The following is a 20,120-nucleotide window of genomic DNA, read 5'->3' as shown; positions in this document are numbered from 1 at the left end:
ACTTTAAAGTATGCTTGCAGACTCAGAAATGAATTATACATAGCTTCTGGGAGAAAAGTAAATCAACAAAGGCATTTTTAAAAATCAATCTTTTAATGTATAATAATTTTTATAAGATTTTTTAAAAAATACTTTGCTTTCCATAACTGCACTGCACTAAAGCTGCTTCCTGTCTCTCCATCTCCAGTTAAAAAGCCAAAAAGGCACCTGCAGAGTTACTCAGAAACCCTGACCCTGTTTGATCTGTCAAGTCAGTTGTGCATCTACAACCAGCAGAAGAACCAACTTCAATGTTTCATTCCAGAGGATCTTCTATGGATGGGTAATAAAGCCCATGTTGTTCATTACTTGATGCTGTGGGTGAATTTCGAAGACTCTGCCTTCTACCAGAAACAGCCAACCTCTATAAATGCACCAGAGTCAGACACTGGGGTTGAGGGATGTGGGTGCCATCCAGATTTGTAACCCAGCATTTCTCTGCACAGGAAATGTGGGTGGCAGTACTGCAGGATAGCTAGCTTCTGAAACCTTGCATGGTGTGCCTCTTGAATGCAACTGGGTTGAGTTCTTAGATGCATCATGGCTTTGGCATGCAGAGCAGCATGGATTTGCATGTGCCCATGAATGACTCCTGAACTTTGCGAAGCACAAGCCCAGCCAAATGTTCACCCATATGCATCTGCGGACACATGCACATTTCATATTGGCTCATGTTTGCACGCCACATGCAGTGCACATGATATCTCCCCCATCCTAAGAGAGAGAGCGAGCACAAGGCAGAGTTTTATGCCTGTATGTCTAAGGCTTTGGCCAACATCCCACCTCCCCAGTATGCTGTGATGAGTCTTCTATATCAGGGAAGGAACTGAGTGGTAAACAATAGACCTGATGAGAAGCAAAGGACTGTCAATCGAGTAATTTAGATCAAACTTTTTCCTTGCTTTTCTGACACTGCACTACCTGCTCAGGAGATGTTAGAGGTGCTTTGCCTAACTTCCTCTTTCCACAATCCTTTGCCAGGAGCAACTCCACCTTTGCTATGCTTTCTCAGCGTGGAAACTCACAACGGACAGAGACCAAACAAACCATATTGACTAACAGGGCCATGGTGCACCTGTGAGTGGCTGAGGCATGCTGGAACTGCCTGTGGCTGGCAACCGAACAAGAGGGGCCCAGGATGATAGGAATCCTGTCCAGCACGCCAAGTCTGTTCTAGCACACAGGAGGTTTCCTGCTCATCCATTGGCTATGGCTGCCACTAGCAGAGTGGAGAACACAACTGCATTCTGGGTGGCTGAGCAGAAGAAGGTACCCCAGCCTATGTAGTTCTCAGCTTGAGTTACCAGTGGAGCAGAACGGGCAAAGAGGATTGTAGACCATGGCAGGAAAGAGAGTGACTGTGCTATTGGATGGGGAGTGGGTGGCTGGGTGGGTAGCAGTGGCAGCAGCAGCAACCCCTCTACTGCATGGTCTTGAAAGATGAGGTGAGGGAGGGACACTGAACCATGACTTTTAATCTATGCTCCAGAGCAGCCTTCCCTAACTGGTGCCCGCTAGTTGTGTAAGGGTTCCTACTTCCAGAATTCCCCACCCATTAGGAATTCTCATGCTCTGATATACTTGGAAGATACCAGCTTAGGGAAGGCTGCTCCAGAAGCTTCCTGAGAAACCAGAAAATGATTAATCAGTGAAAACTAATCTGCACGCTTCCTGCAAAATACCCACCTATGACCAATATTCAGCTTCCCTCCAGAAGGCAGTTATAGGTGGGTTTGGGGCATGTTTGTAGGGTAGGGTGACTCTTAAGCCAGTTCCATGCAAATTCACTGCAATGTACATTGGAATCTCTGTAGGCTGCAGAACTTTCTGCAGATGTTCTAAGATCCACCTTGTGCAGAGCAAGATGAGTAATAAGCTGCTCCACAGGTAACTTGCCTGGCCAATGGTAGTCTTCTCATTGGAGAAACACCTGACCAGCCTCAGGAGCCCAGGGTTCCTAGAAATGTCGTTTCAAAAGCACTACATTAGAAAGCTGCAGTCCACAAAGGGCTGGAGACTGTAGAAACGGTGACACCATCACAGTTCTTGGGAAGAGGGCATGGCAGCCAGAGGACAGAAAATTCCACTGCCCAATTCCAGGAGAATTGCAGGAAGTGGCTTCTGAAAACTATCATTGCATAGTGTGGTTGTGAGGAAATGGGATGGGGAGAGCAGAATGGAAAGTGCCTTTGCATAGTGTGAGTGGAGGAGAGGGCCCTGAACAAAAACTAACACTGGAAGGGAGAATTGTATGGCCTAATCCAGATGGAGATGGCCAGTGCCATTAACCCCAGGCACAGTGTAGTTCTTAACATGGCTGCACTGAGCCCAACGGTGCTTGGCTTAACTCCGTCTCTTTACCTCCATGCCCTTCCCTCTCCCTGGGTTGCCCTTCTGTACTTCTTCCTCTCCCTGGCCCATGCAGACCCCCCAGAGGGCCCGGGACAGTCGTTCCTTACTGGGTACAAGCCAAGGCCCAGGGACCAAGTCTGACCGCAATTTCCTGCTAGGCCGGGGGGAAAGTAGCTTGTAGCTGTCACTCTCACTCTCCCCACTTGTTCCCTGCTTCTGCGGTCTCCAACCCTGTTCTCTCTTCTCTTCTTCCTCTCCCTGAGCCTTGCTGGGGGTCTGGTGCAACTGGCCAGACTGGTGGGCTTTGGGGAGCTGCTGCCTGATGTCGCAGAGTGCTGCCTCCCTGTCATCTCCAGCGCCGAGGTTCTGTCCCAGGTATTGGGAGACCGTGGACCGGTTTGGTCTCCTGTGCCGGTGCCTAGCTTTGTCCTCAGCCTTTAGCACCTGCTGCAACTTGGTGGAGCTCTGGCTGAACTCATGATCTAGGAAAAACAGGAGATCGGTGAGTAGAACAAGAGAGAGCTGGTTTGAAGAGAGAGCTGGCGGGACAGGCCAAAAGAACCAAATCCTATCGCAAACTGCCAATTGTGTCTAAGGAGTGGTTGACATTAGATTGCATAAGCAGTGGCATTCTGGTCAAGACCAGATAAAAGTGGAACCAGGGTAGGCAACTACTGGTAGGGTGGACCCTGGGTAAAATCTGGACTTTGCTAGATTCTTAGGTACCTCCAGGTTACTTTTCTAGAAGAATATAGTTTATTGGCCCAACAAAAAGGCCCAAATATTCAGTGGTTGGCAACCATACCTACTATTTAGAAGTCTAGACTACTCAAGATGTTGCTAGAAGTTGCCCTTCCCCTGATCTCTTAGGAGGATCTGCTGCTTCCTAGGCTCTTCCAAGAGACCATCTGGTTTTCTCACTTTACTGCTCTTTGCTCTTCCAAGAGACCATCTGGTTTTCTCACTTTACTGCTCTTTGCTCTTCCAAGAGACCATCTGGTTTTCTCACTTTACTGCTCTTTGCTCTCTAGAATACTTTCCCCAGAAAGCCCATGGATTAATTCTGTCAGGACAGGAGTTCTACCTTTGGAAATGATTTCCCTGATCTGTTTAAAGAGATTCATTCAACTATGATGGTGGAGAATCCATCAAAGAACCCAAGGAGGAGTGATCTGTGCACCTTGGCAGAATCCCAGATTACTTCCAACCCTTAGCATATCAGGAGGGTTTTGTAATAATGTTCTACCAAATGTCCGCCTTGGAGAGCTAACACAGATCTCTCGTCAGATCATGCTTGTTCTAGGCGGGTTGCAGAGAGATTTCTAAATAGTGAAGTTCTTAATGGGCATGGCAAGTTTTGGGGTGTGTGAGGAAATATGATTATATTTCATAACATACTTATACACGGGAAATGAATTCCAAATAAACCAGTGAAAAATTTGAAAACAAGGGAATAATTACAAGCAATAGCAGCTGTGGGACACAGTATAAAATATCTAAATTCTGCATTATGAAAGCTTAATTTATTCTATTAATCACAGTTTAATGCAGGGCCCTGTTGTTCTGGCTCCATCAAATCCTACCCTCTGCTTTTAAAGATGTTATCTAATATTGGCCCTAAACTTTCAATCTGATCTTCAAGATTCTAATCACTAGAAAGTAGCTTTAAAAGAGGGTAAGCACTAGAACCAATGGAAAATTTATTCTAAAAATTGACCTTGGCATAGAAGCCTGGGCAAATATGGTTTCGTAACATCATAAATTCTAGCTAATCAGCATCGTAGCTTTGGTTACTAACGTACAAAGCTGGTATTTTTAGAGCTCTGCCCTGAAAAGGGGGAAATAAGTTTAGACAGACTGCAGTGCACGTTCTTCCAAATAAACTCCACGGTTCTAAAAATATCACATCGGTCTTCAAACTGACATTCTCAAGTGTATGAATTAGGCAGCTAATGCCACCTTCCACTCCCTTTCTATTGCTATGCAGAACGGTAGAGTGCACAAGCTCTGTAATAAAGTTCTTTGGGATAACGCTAGGGAAAGGAATCAGGGAGACTAAGGACGGATATTAAACGGGGGGAGAATCAGGGGAGCGAGGGTTGGCTTCAACAGGATCATCTTCCCCTATAGAAGGAGATGGGAGCTCCCTTTATCACATGCTATTTCAGATGTGATTCCCCGGGAAAGCAAGGAGGAGATGGGGAGTGGCTGAGTGGAAGAGCTGGTCCCACTGGGGGCTGGGCACCCACCATTTATGTTCGACCCGTCCCACGAGGCAGAAGCAGGGCTCCCCCCGGGGGGAGTTGGTCACGCAGAGAGCCAGGCTGGCCAGCAGCTGCCCTGTGGGGCGGAGACAGATAGAGACTTGGGGAGGTGAGGAAGTGGCAGGAAAATCACAAGGCCAGCACAGATCAGGAAGGCGGGGTGGTGGTGGTGGTATGACGCCAATCACAGACCAGAAAGGTTAAGATGAAGTTGGCACAGATTAGGTGGGAAGAGGGAATCAGACAGTGTCATGTGTGGGTTGGGTTAGTGCATGGAGGGTTGGACATACGAAGGGCAACGGGGCAGGAAAGAAAAAAGAGAAGAGAGGGGTGAATATTGAAGACCCAAAACCTGCTTCTGCAAAGGCCCTCCAAAGGAAAGAGGCAGCTAAAGAGGCTTTTTGGGGAGATGCTGATTGCATGATCTCTTGCTCTAGATTATACCTGCTCTCTGGAGTCAGAGAGACTAATGCCCTCTTCTCCCTCTGGTTAGAGCTAGGGAAAGCGTCACCAGAACGTCCTGCCATTCAATAAAGAATGCAGGTTGAAAAAAGGACATTGTAGGTCAACCCTTATGGACTGGAACCTACGCCTTGTTCCTCTTTTGCATCAGCAGGATATTTAGCGCAAAACAGATGATTTGTATTATAAAGAAGGAAGAAGGGGCAGAAGAGGCATGGACGTACCGTAGTCAGGAATGAATCCATTGCCCCTCTTCAGCACCAATCGTATTCGGCTCCCACCACTGCGGATGTGTTCCACTGCCTGTGCATGCGTCATTCCTGCTGTGGACTCCCCGTTGATTTCCACCAGCTGGTCGCTCACCTATCACAGTGTTTTAGCATGAAAAAGCCACCATCCCCACAAACAGGTTGTGGGGTGTGTGCTGAGTTTTCACAAAGCATTTCCATATATTTTCAAGTTTTTATTCACAAACGTTGAGAGCTAGAAAATACAGGTAGTCCTTGTTTAGTGACTGCCTTGTTTAGCGACTGTTTGAAGTTATGAAGGTGATGAAAAAATAACTTTGCGACCAATCCTTACATTTATGACCTTCGCAGGTCTGTAAAGCAAAGGAAAGCTAAGTAAGATCATAAGCACAGTCGTGGTTTCACTTAGCGACTGCTTCGCTTGACGACCAAGTTGCCAGTCCCAACTGTGGTCGCTAATGGAGGACAACCTGTATATTTTTTCCCTAGCGTGTCAGATTCTGCATTGGATATGAAATTCTTCTGTGCATCAAATATCCACAGCTGTATTTACAGAGAGCTCAAAGTGTTTTGCTTATGTTAGCTCCAAAATTCTTCTAGAACATGTTGGGAAGTCAAGTATATTACCCTTGTATTTCAGATGGAAACTTGTGGAATAACAACTTCCTTAAAATTACCTAACAGTAATAGGATAAGATTAGAACTGGGTATGGCTGAGATAAGATTGGAACCTGACTCGCAAATGCCATTCTTAAGGTGGAACTTCATATTATACCATTAAATAGGTGTCCCATATATGTGAGGACTATCCAGTGGAGTCATAAAACAAGAGAATCTGATCAAGCGCCACCAATCATTTGACAGCACTGCAAGGGACGGTTAAGCTATTGCTTTTGAAGCTGCTTCCTTTGCTAGTAAGGGCACAAAAGCCAGCTCTTGTACCTGAATGGTGAATCTTGTGTTAGAAGTTATAATGAGAAGCGAACTGGGTAAGTGAAGGTTTTTAAAATCTCTCTCTCTCTCTCCAAATTAGCTTCAAGGACTTGCAAGTTTTTTATGACTGTACAGTGTCATAGTGATAATCCTCACAAAGGAAACTCTGGGTCACAACCAACATCAAAGACAGGAATTCTTATCTTTAATATCTCCTTATGTTTGAAGAGAATTGGGAAATATGCTGGTGTGCAATCGCAGAGCTATATGGACGCCCTAAACTGTTCCAGCGTGCGTACGGGCAGATTTCTTCCATCCTGATGAAGAACAAAGGGGGGTCTGTAGGTTGAGTCATGGCAACTGGGTTTCTTTCTTTCTGGCAGAAACCTTTCGCTGCTTGTCCAAGCACTTCTCCAGACTGAAGAAGCTGCTTGGACAAGCCGCGAAACGTTTCTACCAAAAAGAAAGAAACCCAGTTGCCATGACTCAACCTACGGACAATTCCACCTGGACGACTGAGAATCTTCATCGACGACAAAGTGGGGTCCAAAGAAACTGAAGGTCAGGTAAATGAGTTGAATATGTGGAGTCCCTGGTGGCCTCTGAGCTTGGTTGTTTGGGCTGGGTGGGTTGAATATGTCCAGAATAGATGGTCATGTTAAAGGTGTCCTTTGGAAGAAATGGAGGAAAGCAAAATGGGAGGAGGAGGAAGAAAAAGAGAATTGTCTTGCATGATGCAAGACAATTTATAGCAGCCTTCCCCAACTCTGGCACCCTGCAGATGTGTGGACTTCAACTCCCAGAAGTCTCTGTAATGGCTTGGCTGGCTGGGGGATTCTGGAATTTTTTAAAAAAAACAAATAGAGGACACCAGGTTGGGAAGACTGATGCATAATAACTTGGAATTAGATACTGCACATATGCTGCTTTGCCCAGTGACAGTAATGTAGGACTAGAGGGCTGACTGCTAGGCTTGATCCAACCTATGCTTTTGAATGCTGGATTGTACAACAACTACAGTTTCAGATGTGTGTGTGAGAGAAAGTCACTTTCATCTGCAAGCCTCAACAAATCTTTAAGCTTCCTGCTCCAAGATGACAAGAGCTCTTAATTGCACAGATTTATGCCCCGGGCATGCATGGGGACACAGAGGGTTCCCCATTTAGGGAATGAAACCAATCCGCATCTGCCTGGCCTCAGCAACTTTGCATTGGTGCCCATTTCCTGAGAACATCACATACCTGAATCTTGCCACATTGCTGGGCTGGCCCACCTTCCATAAGAGCTAAGACATAGATGTCCATATTGTATTCACTTCCGCCCCTTAGACTGAATCCAAAGCCACTGGGCCCTCGTAGTAGCTCCACAGAATACTGGCCAGCCTCCTGTGGAGCAGAGAGAGATCACAATCCAGAGAAGATCCAATGTCTTTCCTTAACAACAGCAACCACAGAAAAGGTATGTGAATAAAAAAAATATTTTAGGGGCCAAACTATCTCCTGCAGTGGAGGTATCCTGCAATCTGTGCATTCACAAGAAACACTCAATAGAGGTAATGATGCATTTGTCTGTACTCAAGAGATATATGCTCTTGGATTCATAATGCACCTCCACCAATCTGGAATCCTCCAAGGTTGAGGCAGGATTTTTTTCTTTATATAAACAACAAATTAATAAATTCACAATCCTATTGTTACAGACAAAATTCTTTTCCGTTTTATAGCGTTACCAAGCACAGTACGGAGGTACATCTTTCACAATAAATCCCATTTCTAAAGCTACTACTGTACTATAAATAGGCTAGGACAGTGTATCTCAACCTCAGCGACTTTAAGGTATGTGGACTTCAACTCCCAGAATTGCCTGGCTGGGGAATTCTGGGAATTGAAGTCTACACAGTTTAAAGTTGCTGAGGCTGAGAAACACTGGGCTAGGACACACCTTACAAGTACTGTACATCATCTAATTATTCCCAGCAGGATTGTGTGAACTGAATCTAGTGGCAAGTACTGTGTTTGATACGCTATAAAATGGAAAAGAATTTCATCTGTGACAATAGGATTGTGCATTTATTTTATTAATTTGTTGTTTAGTTATTTAAAAAAACCCTGCCTCAACCTTGGAAGATTCTAGATCATCATTCTTTAATGTTGAAGTCACACGTGAAACAGTACTAAGGCATCTGAGCTGGACTGCGATTGAACCCAAATTACCATGAGTTCACTCACTATGAATAAAATCTGATCTGAGGTTAACAACCATAATACCCTTTATTAAATTACACCCATTTGCTTTTCTGCCCCATGCAACGCAAAAGGAAGACAATATTCAACCAACGTAACAAGCAAATGGTTGAGCCTGAAAGACACATTCTGGTCTACCGCAAATAAAGGGACAGGCATTCCTTGCAATTAGTTAGAGACCACAAACATGATCCAGGGGAATGAACTGCGCCTGACTGATTACAGAGTTTGCAGAGCTATTTCTAACCACTTGCTGCCTGATCAGCGGCAGCCAGCCAGCCTCCCTGCCGTCTGTCTGTCTGTCTGTCTGTCTATATGTTATCTCAGCCTTCCCCAATTTAATGCTTTCAGATGGACTGGAAATACCAAAACTTTCAGGAACTGTGGATCCAAAACATGTGAAGGGAATCAAGTTGGGGAAAGCTGAACCAGATATTTGGATTTCTAACTTAAATCTGTAATCCATTCCTAGGAACAAAGTGAATTAGAAAGTCCAGTGTCTACACAGAGTCTCAGACTCAATTGAATGTGTTAAATGTGTAACACAGGTTGTTAAAGATTTTTAGCCCAACTAATAGAAAACATTTACTGTGCTTCACACAGATTCTTAGGCTTTACTGAATGTTCAGAAATCTCTGCACGGATGACTGGGCAGCATTTGAGACCTCTTTCCATGGCCATCCATGGAGGTCAAAAAAGTCAAGATGGTGGCTGTGGCTGTGCAGCCCAAGACCTGTCCTTGTTCATGCAAAACAGGGGTGTGGCTTGGGTCACAAGGATGTGGCCATCATCTTGACTTTTTTGACATCCCTCTTGCAGATCTCCCTGCACCTCTTTGTGTTCACTTCTATTCTAATTTTGTAACTACAACGTAGTAGTATTACTTCCTACAACAAGAGGAACACCGGCTCCAACACCTTGACTGAACCACTCTGCTAGTTTTCCCCACGCTTATTCTGGCATTCTCTTTCTGAAGGCACCATCCAACTCCACATCTCCCTCCAGGATGACCTGTCAGCCGTTCTGAATCTCCTGGCCAGCTGGGAGATGGGCACCTTGTGGCAGCTAATGGCCGTGGCGGAAGAGGTGTGCCAGTGGCACAAGGAGAGCTAATCCTGAGGTAGAAAGGTCAGTGTGGGCAGGACCAGCACAAAGCAGGAAAGGAGGCAAGTCCTAGTAGAGCCAGCCTGCAGAAGAGCCCTTCCAGGCACCTCTCACTCAGTCTCATTTCAGAAGAGTCTGGTAGCACCTTTTCTGACTAAGACATTTTATTAAAGGGCATGAGCTTTCATGAGCTGCAGCTCTCTTCCTCAGATGCCATCCTAAGGTGCGGGGAAGTTAAAAACATCAGGCTCGGAAGCACTTATATTGGAGAAAGGATGTTCTGCAAATGCTAATGAAGTAACTGAGGAAGCGAGTCGCAGCTCACAAAAGCTCATGCCCTTTAATAAAATGTCTTAGTCAGAAAATGCGCCCTTTAATAATAAAATGTCTTAGTCATAAAAGATGTTACCAGATTTTTGGCCACCACAGACTAACCCAGCTCTCCTCCTACAACTTCTGTTTTCCTCCTGCCCTTTGCCACTTTAACATGCCAACCTTCCTTTGCCACACCCTCATAACCATGCTGGGCTCTGGCACTCCATTCCCAGCCCTTCAGTACCTGAGGCTGAGCAAGGTGAGAGCTGGGGCTCCGTGGACATTCCCCCACATCAATATCAGCAGTGTTTAAATCACTGGAAACTCCTGGAAGCAAATGGACAGAATCAATTTGGGACAGTTTGGAGAAAGTGCTGTCTGCTACCCCATTTTTCCTTTTCTCTTTACTCCAGGATTTCTCAACCAGGGTTCTGTGGAGCCCGAGGGTTCCACGAGAGGTCCCTAGGGATTCCCTGGGAGATCACAATTTATTTAAAAAAATGATTTCAAACTCAGGCAACTTGACATTAAAGAGCTAAGTTTCATTCTTTATTTTTAGTTTAAGAACACCGTTAAGGCATACATACAGGCCTACATATGAAACAAATAAAATGACTTTGTAACTTCTGGCCTATATTTGAGCCTGAATGTGCAGGGGTTCCCTGAGGCCTGAAAAATATTTCAAGGGGTCCTCCAGGGTCCAAAGATTGAGAAAGCCTGCTCCAGTCCATCAGGTCCACCAGCACCAACCCACCTCCTTCCTTGGGCCTCTGGCTTCCACTTCCCCATCTGGGGTCCCCTTTCCCCATCACCCAATTCTCCCTCTATTTGTCCCTGAGAACACTCACCCGCCTCCTTGCGATTCCGGACTTTCATGCGCACCCGGTTCCCTGCCTCCCGGAAGGCACTCCCAACATTGCTATGGGTCAGCCGGGCTAAGAGACCACTGTCTTCCTGATGAGATGGGCTCTCTTTCTGATGGGGCAACACAGAACTGGCTGAGAGGAGACAGCAGATGGATCAGTAAGTGAGGGTGGCAACACACACACATTTTTTTTCAAATGTCTATAAATATTGCACATTAGTTGGAGCACAATAAATGGGAAATTAAAAACTAATATTTATCTACAATGTTTTAGCAGTTTTTTTCTTTTGTGGTTTTAAACAATAAATACTGGAGATTTGGGCACTTAGCCCAGAGATTTAAATTCTTACTTACATTGTTAAAACAATTTAATGTACTTAAATACAACTTAATGTTTTCTAGGATTAATTTCTAATCAAAGATACACTAAGCACTAACTGTACAATCTTGGTAATTCCTTTGTCCATTTATAGATATTTCTGTACCAATTATTTTTGTCTTTTTTCATTTTCTTCTTTCGTCTTCCTGGTTGCTTTTTGTTTTTCTTTTAAAGTGATTAATAAATTTAAAAAATTAAAAAATAAGTGAGGATGGAAAAAAGCACCGCCAAACTTTTTAAAACAGTCAACCATTTCAAACCTGGGATACCACTTTAGTCAATTCAATTATTTTTTAACCCATTTGTATAGAGGGACTGCTGCTGCTGTGTGACCCTGCATCAGATGACAATCCAGAGTCCTGGCCCATCTCAGAGAAGAACAGACATCTTCCCAAAGTGAGGAGCTGGTGAGATCTTTCTCCATGAAATTGTATGACCTGAGTTTGCTAGACTGGAAGCATGGAAGGAAATTCTCTGAAGAAATATCTGAGATGCAGAGTGTTTTCAGATTCTGAAACAAGCAGCTCAGATCTTGCCAGGGGAATCGAAATAGGACCGTTTGCCTTTAAGATCTCCCAAAAGAACACAGAAGGTATAATCTGAAGCCTCTGTATACCCGCACTATAGTATCCTTCTCCAAGCTACAGTTCCACTGTTTACATTCTGTGCATCTTCTCTTGAGAAGGATCCTGATAATTACAGAGTATAAGAACTTCATTGAGCTTTGGACCCTCTCTCCCTTCCCCTGAATCCCCTTACAAAGCCTGTCCCTGTCACTTCCTTCTGCTGCTAAACCATCTTACAGATAAGCAGCTCCACCTCTAGCCTTGCTAGATCCAGGATATCAAGGGTCTTTCGGAGAAGGGGCTCCTATTTCTAGCAATGCATAAGCATGCCATCTTTTCCTCTTCCATATTTTTTTTATGGATGGGAAAAGACAGGAGGGGTGCATCCACTTCTTCTCTTTCCTCTTCTTTGGAGTTTCTGATCTCTCAGGTGGAAATTCCTCATCACACAAATACTAATTAACTTAGGGCACAATCTACCAAGATGTTCTCTTGCAAAAACCTTGCTGAAAAGAATGAGGTCAAAATTGTACGTATGCTTTAAATTGCTTTAATTCTCACTCAGCAGCCTTCCACAATATCCAGGGGTGCTATCTAACTAATTTGGTCTGGTTTATGTAAACAAGTCGTTAATTTTTTTTTTTGGCTTCTCCCTGAGGGGCATCATGCTGGGTCCTGATTACTTATGAGCCTACACCTCAGCTCCAGGCACCCTGAGCACATCTCCTGCACCTCTTCTACTTCTTGCAAGAAGTAGCTTGGAGTAATGCACACTTTTATGAGGTTGCAAATTTTTTTTCAGTCCCCTTCTAATTAAGGGTGGATTCAGGGGTGGGAGGAAGGAATAATTAGGGGAACATGTCAGTGTATGTGCCTTATCAAAATGTACAGATATTTTTCTTGCTTTAAATCAGCTTGCACAGACCAAGCTGTTCCCCAATCCATCTATTTGGGATCCTGGCCTAATCCCATGCTGCCCTGTTTCTAGACTCAGATGCAATTCCACAAGCATTCTTTGCCCTGACATCTCCTCTACCGGACATCCTGTGCTCCATGGTCAAGAAAAAGACTAATTTTTTATTTATTTATTTATTTATTTATTTATATTTCTAATTTAGTCACCGCCCATCTCACTCAAAGAGCGACTCCGGGTGGTTTACAATAAAAGAAAAAAAAAAAAAACAATAAAACAATACTCTTAAATAAAAATATCCCAAGACAGAGATGTTAAAAAGTCCTTATTTTACGTGAGCAACTTCAGAGTGCTAACCACCCCCAGGGCTGCCACTATTGCCTGTGTACATTTTTTTTTTTACGAAACCTTCCTTCCAAATATATTAAGAACCAGAGCTACACTTGAAAGGGAAAATAAGCATACCTAAAATGTAATTCCTTGTGCCATATAATGAGGGAATCAGCTCTCTGCATATTTTTCAAAGTCAATGTTTACCTGCCCAAACCTAAATATTTAACTTAGCTGGGGCACTAGATGGGAGACCTCCACGATCACATATTGCCACTGAAATTGTGCTGTCTGACAAGCAGATACTCTTAATCTGTATATATTCACTCTCTCTCCTTAGCTCAGAGTAGCCTCAGAACACCAATGAGATCCTCAAAGGTTGTTTGGGCTAAGTTCCCATGCACACAGCAGCTACCTGGGCAGCACTTCCTGTGCCCCATTAGTCTAGAATGATCCTAAGCATTACTGCAAGAAAAGGGAAAAGATACACATTTGAATTGAACCTACAACCTATTAAACAAGGTTGGCTTCATGATGAAATGACAAAAAGAAAAATTGCAGCCCACCGGGCTCCAAAAAGACTCAAGGATTGTTCCAGATGAGGCTTTTATTGCTCATTCATGGTTTTTTTAAACAAAAGACCCGTATTGCCATGTCCAACTTTTGCAAAGCCTCCCATCTTTCCTCATTTCCATCATTTTTCTTTCCAGAGAAAATCTGTTCAGAGGAAAAGATTGTAATTGTTGCAGAACACCTTTCTTTCTTTGGATCAATGTTTAAGAGCCTTCCATCTGGAAGCCTATCCAGTCTCACCTGGAAAAAAATGGCCCAAGCCTCCAGCAGGAACACTGTCCTTCCTCAAGTGGGTCCCTCAAACAGCCTTATCCTTTGCCCCCTACAACATGCATCAGGATGAGAAGACGTAGCTGCAGAATCTGGTTTGTTGATTCAGTTGAATCTCAGAATCTACCAGCCAAACGTAGATGTTAAAAACCCAAAATAAAACTCTTGAAGAGGACTTGAAGTGTGTGTGTGGGGCGGGGGGGGGGGATCAGGTACATAGAATTAAAACACTTGCATTCTTATTTGTTTTCAGTATCAGAACTAAGCTCACAGTGTTTTTAGGTAAAAATCCGCTCCAGGTTTTCTTCTTTTTAGCACCTACCTTAGGGGTTGGGGGTGGGGTAAACTTATACCTGCTGCTATCACAGATATTCGACCAACTGTCCAGCAATATTCCCCAAATTCCGATGTGCATTCTTTCTGCTATTCACATAGACCAGTTCTGCACCCTCTGATCTTACAACAAATCTTTTCCTTCCTGACATCTTCAGTGTGCCCCAACTCCCCAACATGCTGAATTGAAGGATTTCCATGCTAATAAAATAATTGTCATTCTCAACACTGATAGTAACCACCCCCCCACCCCCCAGGGATTTCTGAATAATATGCAGCTACCTTGAAACTTACACGAGACCCAGCTGGATCCTCTCCCTGCCCCTCCAGTCTCAGCTTTGGTAAGCTGGACCCCCTCTGGGGAATGAGAAACAAATCCTCCCCAAATTACCTCTCTTTCGCCCCTTTCTCTCTCCCTCCCCAAAGCAGCTACAAACAAAATGGTAGGCAGTGGATATTTACGTTTGAAGTCCTGGATGTGGCGTAGGAAGGTCTGGACTTGCTCAAACATTTTCAGGTAGAGAAGGATGACAAAACAATCGGGGAGGAAGTTAAAACAGGGAGTGGGTCCTCTCTCCCAGCTGTTTTTCCTGCTTTGCTCTCTGTTCTCCTCTGAACCCCTCTCAGGAATTTCTCCCTTTGCCTGATAAACCAAGGACTTTCAGGGGAGGAAATGGAGTGGCTGACGCTTAACCTGTTCAGAACCAGGAGGAACAAGCTGCTCTGTGTGCGCGGGCGTGTGTGTGTGTGTAAGTGGAAAGTGCCTGGTTATTTTACTCTCGCACAGAAACTACAATTAAGGCTTCTAATTCTGTAGACACAAGACATCATGAGAGACAGGTGCTTTCTCAAAGGATCAGAAATCAGGTGCATTTGCTTTCCCATTCTGTGCTTATTGGACCAGAAGACCAAGAAGGTTGTCTACGAAGTTACATTGGTTTCCCCATCATTTCACTATTATGCTGGATTGCTTCTTAACATTCTTTTCATTCTGCTTCCCCACCATGGCCCCAATATGCACACACACAAAATTTAGAGAAATGCACATTTTACCACTCTGTGAAGAAAGAGAATAGATTTCCCCAGCTGAAACACAAAAAGTCATGTGATGCTTTTAAAATTAACATATTTATTACTGCATGTTTTCATGGGCTTGAATCCTACAGTCATACATGTGCAGTCTTTAAGATGTCACATGACTCTGGTGTTTTTGTAGCAACACGGCTATTCCTCCTGAAACTGAACAGCAACTGTAGTACAGATACACGGAAAGATGTCAGGCTGAGATGCTTTATGTAACAAGGATTGGCTGCCTTAGGTTTTTTTAAAGGTGTTATTTTGAAAATGACAGATACAACATGGCACTTTTGATTGCTGTATGCAGTGTTGTGGGGGTTCTACAGAACCATGCAATGGGAGTAAAATACAATAAATAACATACCAAATTCTGAAGCGAGAGCCCTCTTTTACTTTAATACAGAATTTAACAAGGTGAAATCTGTCACCAGATTATTTTCCCACCTGAAGAGAGTCTTTGTTTTGAAGGTTACCTTCCTTCCAAACTCTAATTTGTCTTCAACAACTTTTTTGCCTAATGCACCAGTTCAGCTTTGCGGATATAAAAGGCTGTTGTATTTCTCTTTGCTTCTGTCTTCCACGGAGCCAGCAGCCCCTCCCCCTATATTTTAAGGAAAGAGATTGATCTGGATTCTCACTTATTTACAGAAAGTGTGTGTGTTAGATCATTCTTCTTTCTCTCAGAGTGCCAGATATAATCTGATACCTGCAACCTACTAGTGACAAATACATTGAGTGTATAGCCAATGTTTTCACAAGGTTAAATTAGATGTGATGACATGTGACCTACTTCCTTTTCTTCCTCGATTCTTTGCATTTTGTATTACCTGTCCTGATTAAGGGGTTCCAGATAACCCAGAAACTTGCACTGTTTTATATCATCACCTAATATAAGAATTGTGCAATTGTGTATTTTGGATTTTCTTTAAGGGCCAGCTCATCTGTTTTCATTTCTAAAGTGGTTGTATCAGTGACAGCAACAAACTGCATACAAAGGCATGTTTTGCAAATACCTGGAATCTGCTCAAAGCTCATGGCTGAGTACAACATTTGGAATTTTGGCAGGAAATGGATGCAGACTATTCCCAATATATTCCATTCTCCTTACCGGCTCTTCCAGCTGCAACTCCATTGGTTGATCGTGCAATGCTACATCCATGCTCTTCTTTAGGACCATCCACACTTACGGGTTCCCCAGCCCCTCCGGCTGGCTGAGGCCTCCTCAGCCTCTGGGAACAACGAGCAGGACACACAAGTACATTCCGAGGTTCAGGACCCACAAAACTGGTCACCGTCAAAGTGTCACCTGGGGGACCTCCCCAAGGATTAGAAAGATCCTGAGGACCTCCTTTATTATGAGTGGAGTTGGGCAAGAAATGTTCTTGTCTAAAAGAGCAGTTTTCCTGAGGATGCCTATGGGAGTGATGGCCTGTAAGAAGAAGAAGAGCAGAGGGAATATTCTATTAGGGGTATCACCAAACTGCAGAACCAGGTGACATAACTAGTATTCTCAGCAGAGATTGAAGCATTTGGCCACACCTCAACCTTGGTATACCCATATCTAGTTTTCAGGACTCCTAGTTTCAGTTCTGATTCTTAAAGCCAGTATGGTCTAGTGCTTAAATCACTGGATTGGGACTGTGGCAATTCAGGTTCAAATTTCTACTCAGTCATGGAGCTCACTGAGTCACTATGGGCAAGCCTAACTTACACCATGGGGTTAATGTGAGGATAAAGGAAGACTCAGGTGGAACACAAACATAGCAAATAATTAAAAGTTTTACCTTTGAGTCAATAATTGATGTGAGTGAGAGAATGTAATTATAAATCAATTTGAGAGATCCTTGCAAATGAAAACCACCACTCTAAATAGGGTTTACTAACCTTAGCTTTCATTCTGAAAGAAACAGACTTTTCCATTAAGAGCTGAAAATGAATTTGCATCACCCAAACCATGACAAAATCTGCTTTGTATCACTGATATTCTCCCTTTCTTCAGCAGAGCATAAGATGGAATGTGCATGTTCCATCTGGGGGCTGTCTGGGATCCACTTCTCTTCAGCACTGCTGCCGTCTTCTGCGTACGTATATACTTATTTGTTCGGTTGGTTTTATTTTGAATTGTGTTGTTATATTTTAACTTTTTTGTTACGTTGTGAGCTGCTTGGAGTCATTTCGACTCTGGCAGCGCCTAAATCAAATAAATTAAATTATGTGAATATTTACTAGTCCAGATCAGCCTCTATTATCCAGCAATCTTTTCTGTAGGTCTCAGAATTAACAGTAAGTTTACAACACAAAATTGGATGCAGTAACATGGCTGCATTTTACATGTAGCAATTAACACTGACAGCAGGCTGAGTAAGCTTATGAAAGTGAACCTATTTTCTCCTGAAGCTTACACGTCCATTAGGGCAGCTGTAAGGAGATGTTCAGAAACTTTCAGTCCACTTTCAGACAAATTGCAGCTTGTTATATTGTCCAAGTTCAATTATGGTTATTAACTTTGATTTGTGGAAGCAAGCTAAACATCACTGTTTATTATACAGAAAAGTCAGTTTTCAAACAGAATTTTAGGATAAATGACTATTATTGTTAGCCTGTAGTTCACTATAACAGTTTTGATTAGCCACTTTTTTTTTTTTTTTGCCTTCTAGTCGGTGTTGACTCCTGGTGACCACTTGAACTAGTCCCTGCAGTTTTCTTGGCAAGATTTTTATAAATGATTTGCCCTTGCCTCCTTCCTAGGGCTGAGATAGAGTGACTGGCCCAGGGTCACCTAGCTGGCCTTGTGCCCAAAGCAGAATTCATGACTTCCAGGTTTCTAGCCTGGTGACTTAACCACTACACCAGACTGGTTCTCTAACCACATTTAGATAGCATATTGAACTAAGATTTACAGAGCAGCACCTACATCTGGTTAGTAGCTGGATGGGAGACCACCAGAGAAACTGTCCTAACAGTCAGAAATCACACTGAGACAAGGAGTAGGTCTCTAGTGTTTATTACTGCTACATAAAACAGAATCCTAACAAACTGAAGAAGTGTGGGAAAAACCCAGACAGATAAACCCCGAAAGTTAAGGCGGGTCTGATCTGTGTCTCTTGAATGGCTGCTCAACTCCTCAGTACTACGCATGCGTTTTCCCCCCTGGATAGAGGCCCCCTCCTGCTCGCCATCAGTACTCATGACAGAAACCAGGGCTATAGCTGAAATGGCAGACAAATTCTGCTGTCAAGAAAACTACATGGATATGTCCCTGAATTGTGCGGACGTTGAGCTCATCTTGAAGGAGACTTTACTTTTTAATCCCAAATAGAAAGAGAAATAGAAAGATTTCAAAGGAGAACAAAAGTATGAATATCAGTGGAGTCTACACTTTGAAATGCTGAAAACCATGGTTTGGCATTATACCTGAATACTTTCGTTACTTAAGTGCTGATATATAAAAGCATTTAGTTAACTGTATACTTGTCATGAGCACAGCTCAACGGCACACATAACAATACCACGGAAACGAGAGTAAGGGATTAAAAGATAAGCAAAGCGACACACAACAACAGACACAGACCCCGAGGAGAAGGGAACGACCCCGGCCGGAAAAACCAGTCAAGAGAACACAAAGGGGGAAGAAAGAGCGACAAAGACAGGGCGGATCACGAGGCACACCTGAAGCTGTCAGCAGGAACGCAAAGGATATCGCCCAGCTGAAAGCAATCACCGGCCAGAGGAAGAAAACGATTATGAGAGAAGCCCGGGGCACCAGCAGGGGCCCCGCGACCCCTCACCTACCGGCAACGAAGCACACAGGACTTGGGGGGATGACACAACCCAAGGTGGGGGGGGCGCTGACCGGCGCGGGCTATTTAAACCCCGTACTCCCTTCACTCTCAGCTTTTTCTAGCTATGCACTATGCTGAAATAAACCAGAACCTGATCTTCCCTGAATTAGTGTCTGTGTTTTACTCAGTAGTAGGCAGCGCATGACAATACTAATATCACTATTTAAACCAGCCTTTCCTAATCTGGTGCCCATCAGATGCAGTACAAGTAGTCCTTGCTTATTGACCACAACTGGGACTGGCAACTTGGTTGTTAAGCAATGTGATCACTAAGTGAAAAACCAAGTGACCGTGACTGGGCTTATGACCTTACTTCCCCTTTGGTCGTTAAGTGAACCAACGTGGATGCTAAGCAAAAGATCACGTGACTATGACTTACAATTTTATTTCCACCTTCTGTATTAACTCTGCTTGTTGCAAGCCAGTTGCGAAGTACACAAAAGGCCATCAGTGACTGAGGGATACGGCGACAGTCGCAAATGCGAGGATTGGTTGCAAAGTTATTTATTTTAGCACCATCGTAACTTTGAATGGCTGCTCATGAGGCAGTTGGTAAGCAAGGACCACTTGTACAACTACCGAAATTTCTGAGTTGAGGAAGGCTGGCTTAAGCAATGAAAACAATCCCCTTTGAACAGCTGAAAAAAATCATGCACACATATTCCAAAACAGTCAGACTGTAAAATTCAAATACTGATAGATTGGGAAGCAGGAGGTCATGGAGAAGAATCAAACACAGTATTGCAAAATCTGAAATTTCATGTTTTAAAAAATGATACAATTTTTGCACAAAAAGTTTTCATTGCCCTCTACAATCTTCCCTCAAGAGAGTACTATAGCTGGGGTACTGCCCTATCTTCTCAGCACTTAGAGTACCTTTTTCTCCACCCCAGGAGTACAGTACTATTTATTACAACTCACTTGTGAAATGAAGTGGTATGAGTGTCACAGGCAAGCTATTTACCTATTTTCAACATTTATACCCCAGTTTTCTAACACACATTCAGAATAC

The 20,120-nt window shown here is 43.7% G+C and overlaps 1 protein-coding gene across 1 annotated transcript in view; it reads right to left on the bottom strand.

The window, feature by feature from the left end:
• Nucleotides 1–449: 449 nt before the first annotated feature.
• Nucleotides 450–20,120, bottom strand: part of LOC134490835 (membrane-associated guanylate kinase, WW and PDZ domain-containing protein 1-like) — a 32,819-nt gene continuing 13,148 nt past the window's right edge. Inside the window, exons 5-10 of the mRNA XM_063294148.1 lie at nucleotides 16,375–16,695; nucleotides 10,809–10,958; nucleotides 10,205–10,287; nucleotides 7,540–7,683; nucleotides 5,342–5,480; nucleotides 450–2,873 (exon numbers count right to left, since the gene is read on the bottom strand). Coding sequence (XP_063150218.1) covers nucleotides 2,383–2,873; nucleotides 5,342–5,480; nucleotides 7,540–7,683; nucleotides 10,205–10,287; nucleotides 10,809–10,958; nucleotides 16,375–16,695 — 1,328 coding nt within the window. The 3' untranslated portion in view covers nucleotides 450–2,382. The remainder of the gene's footprint in view (nucleotides 2,874–5,341; nucleotides 5,481–7,539; nucleotides 7,684–10,204; nucleotides 10,288–10,808; nucleotides 10,959–16,374; nucleotides 16,696–20,120) is intronic.

This window comes from Candoia aspera, chromosome 2 (genome assembly GCF_035149785.1).
Source record: "Candoia aspera isolate rCanAsp1 chromosome 2, rCanAsp1.hap2, whole genome shotgun sequence".
NCBI lineage: Eukaryota > Metazoa > Chordata > Lepidosauria > Squamata > Boidae > Candoia > Candoia aspera.
Note: the sequence above shows the minus strand (reverse complement) of the source record. Positions and strands in the feature narration are given on the sequence as shown.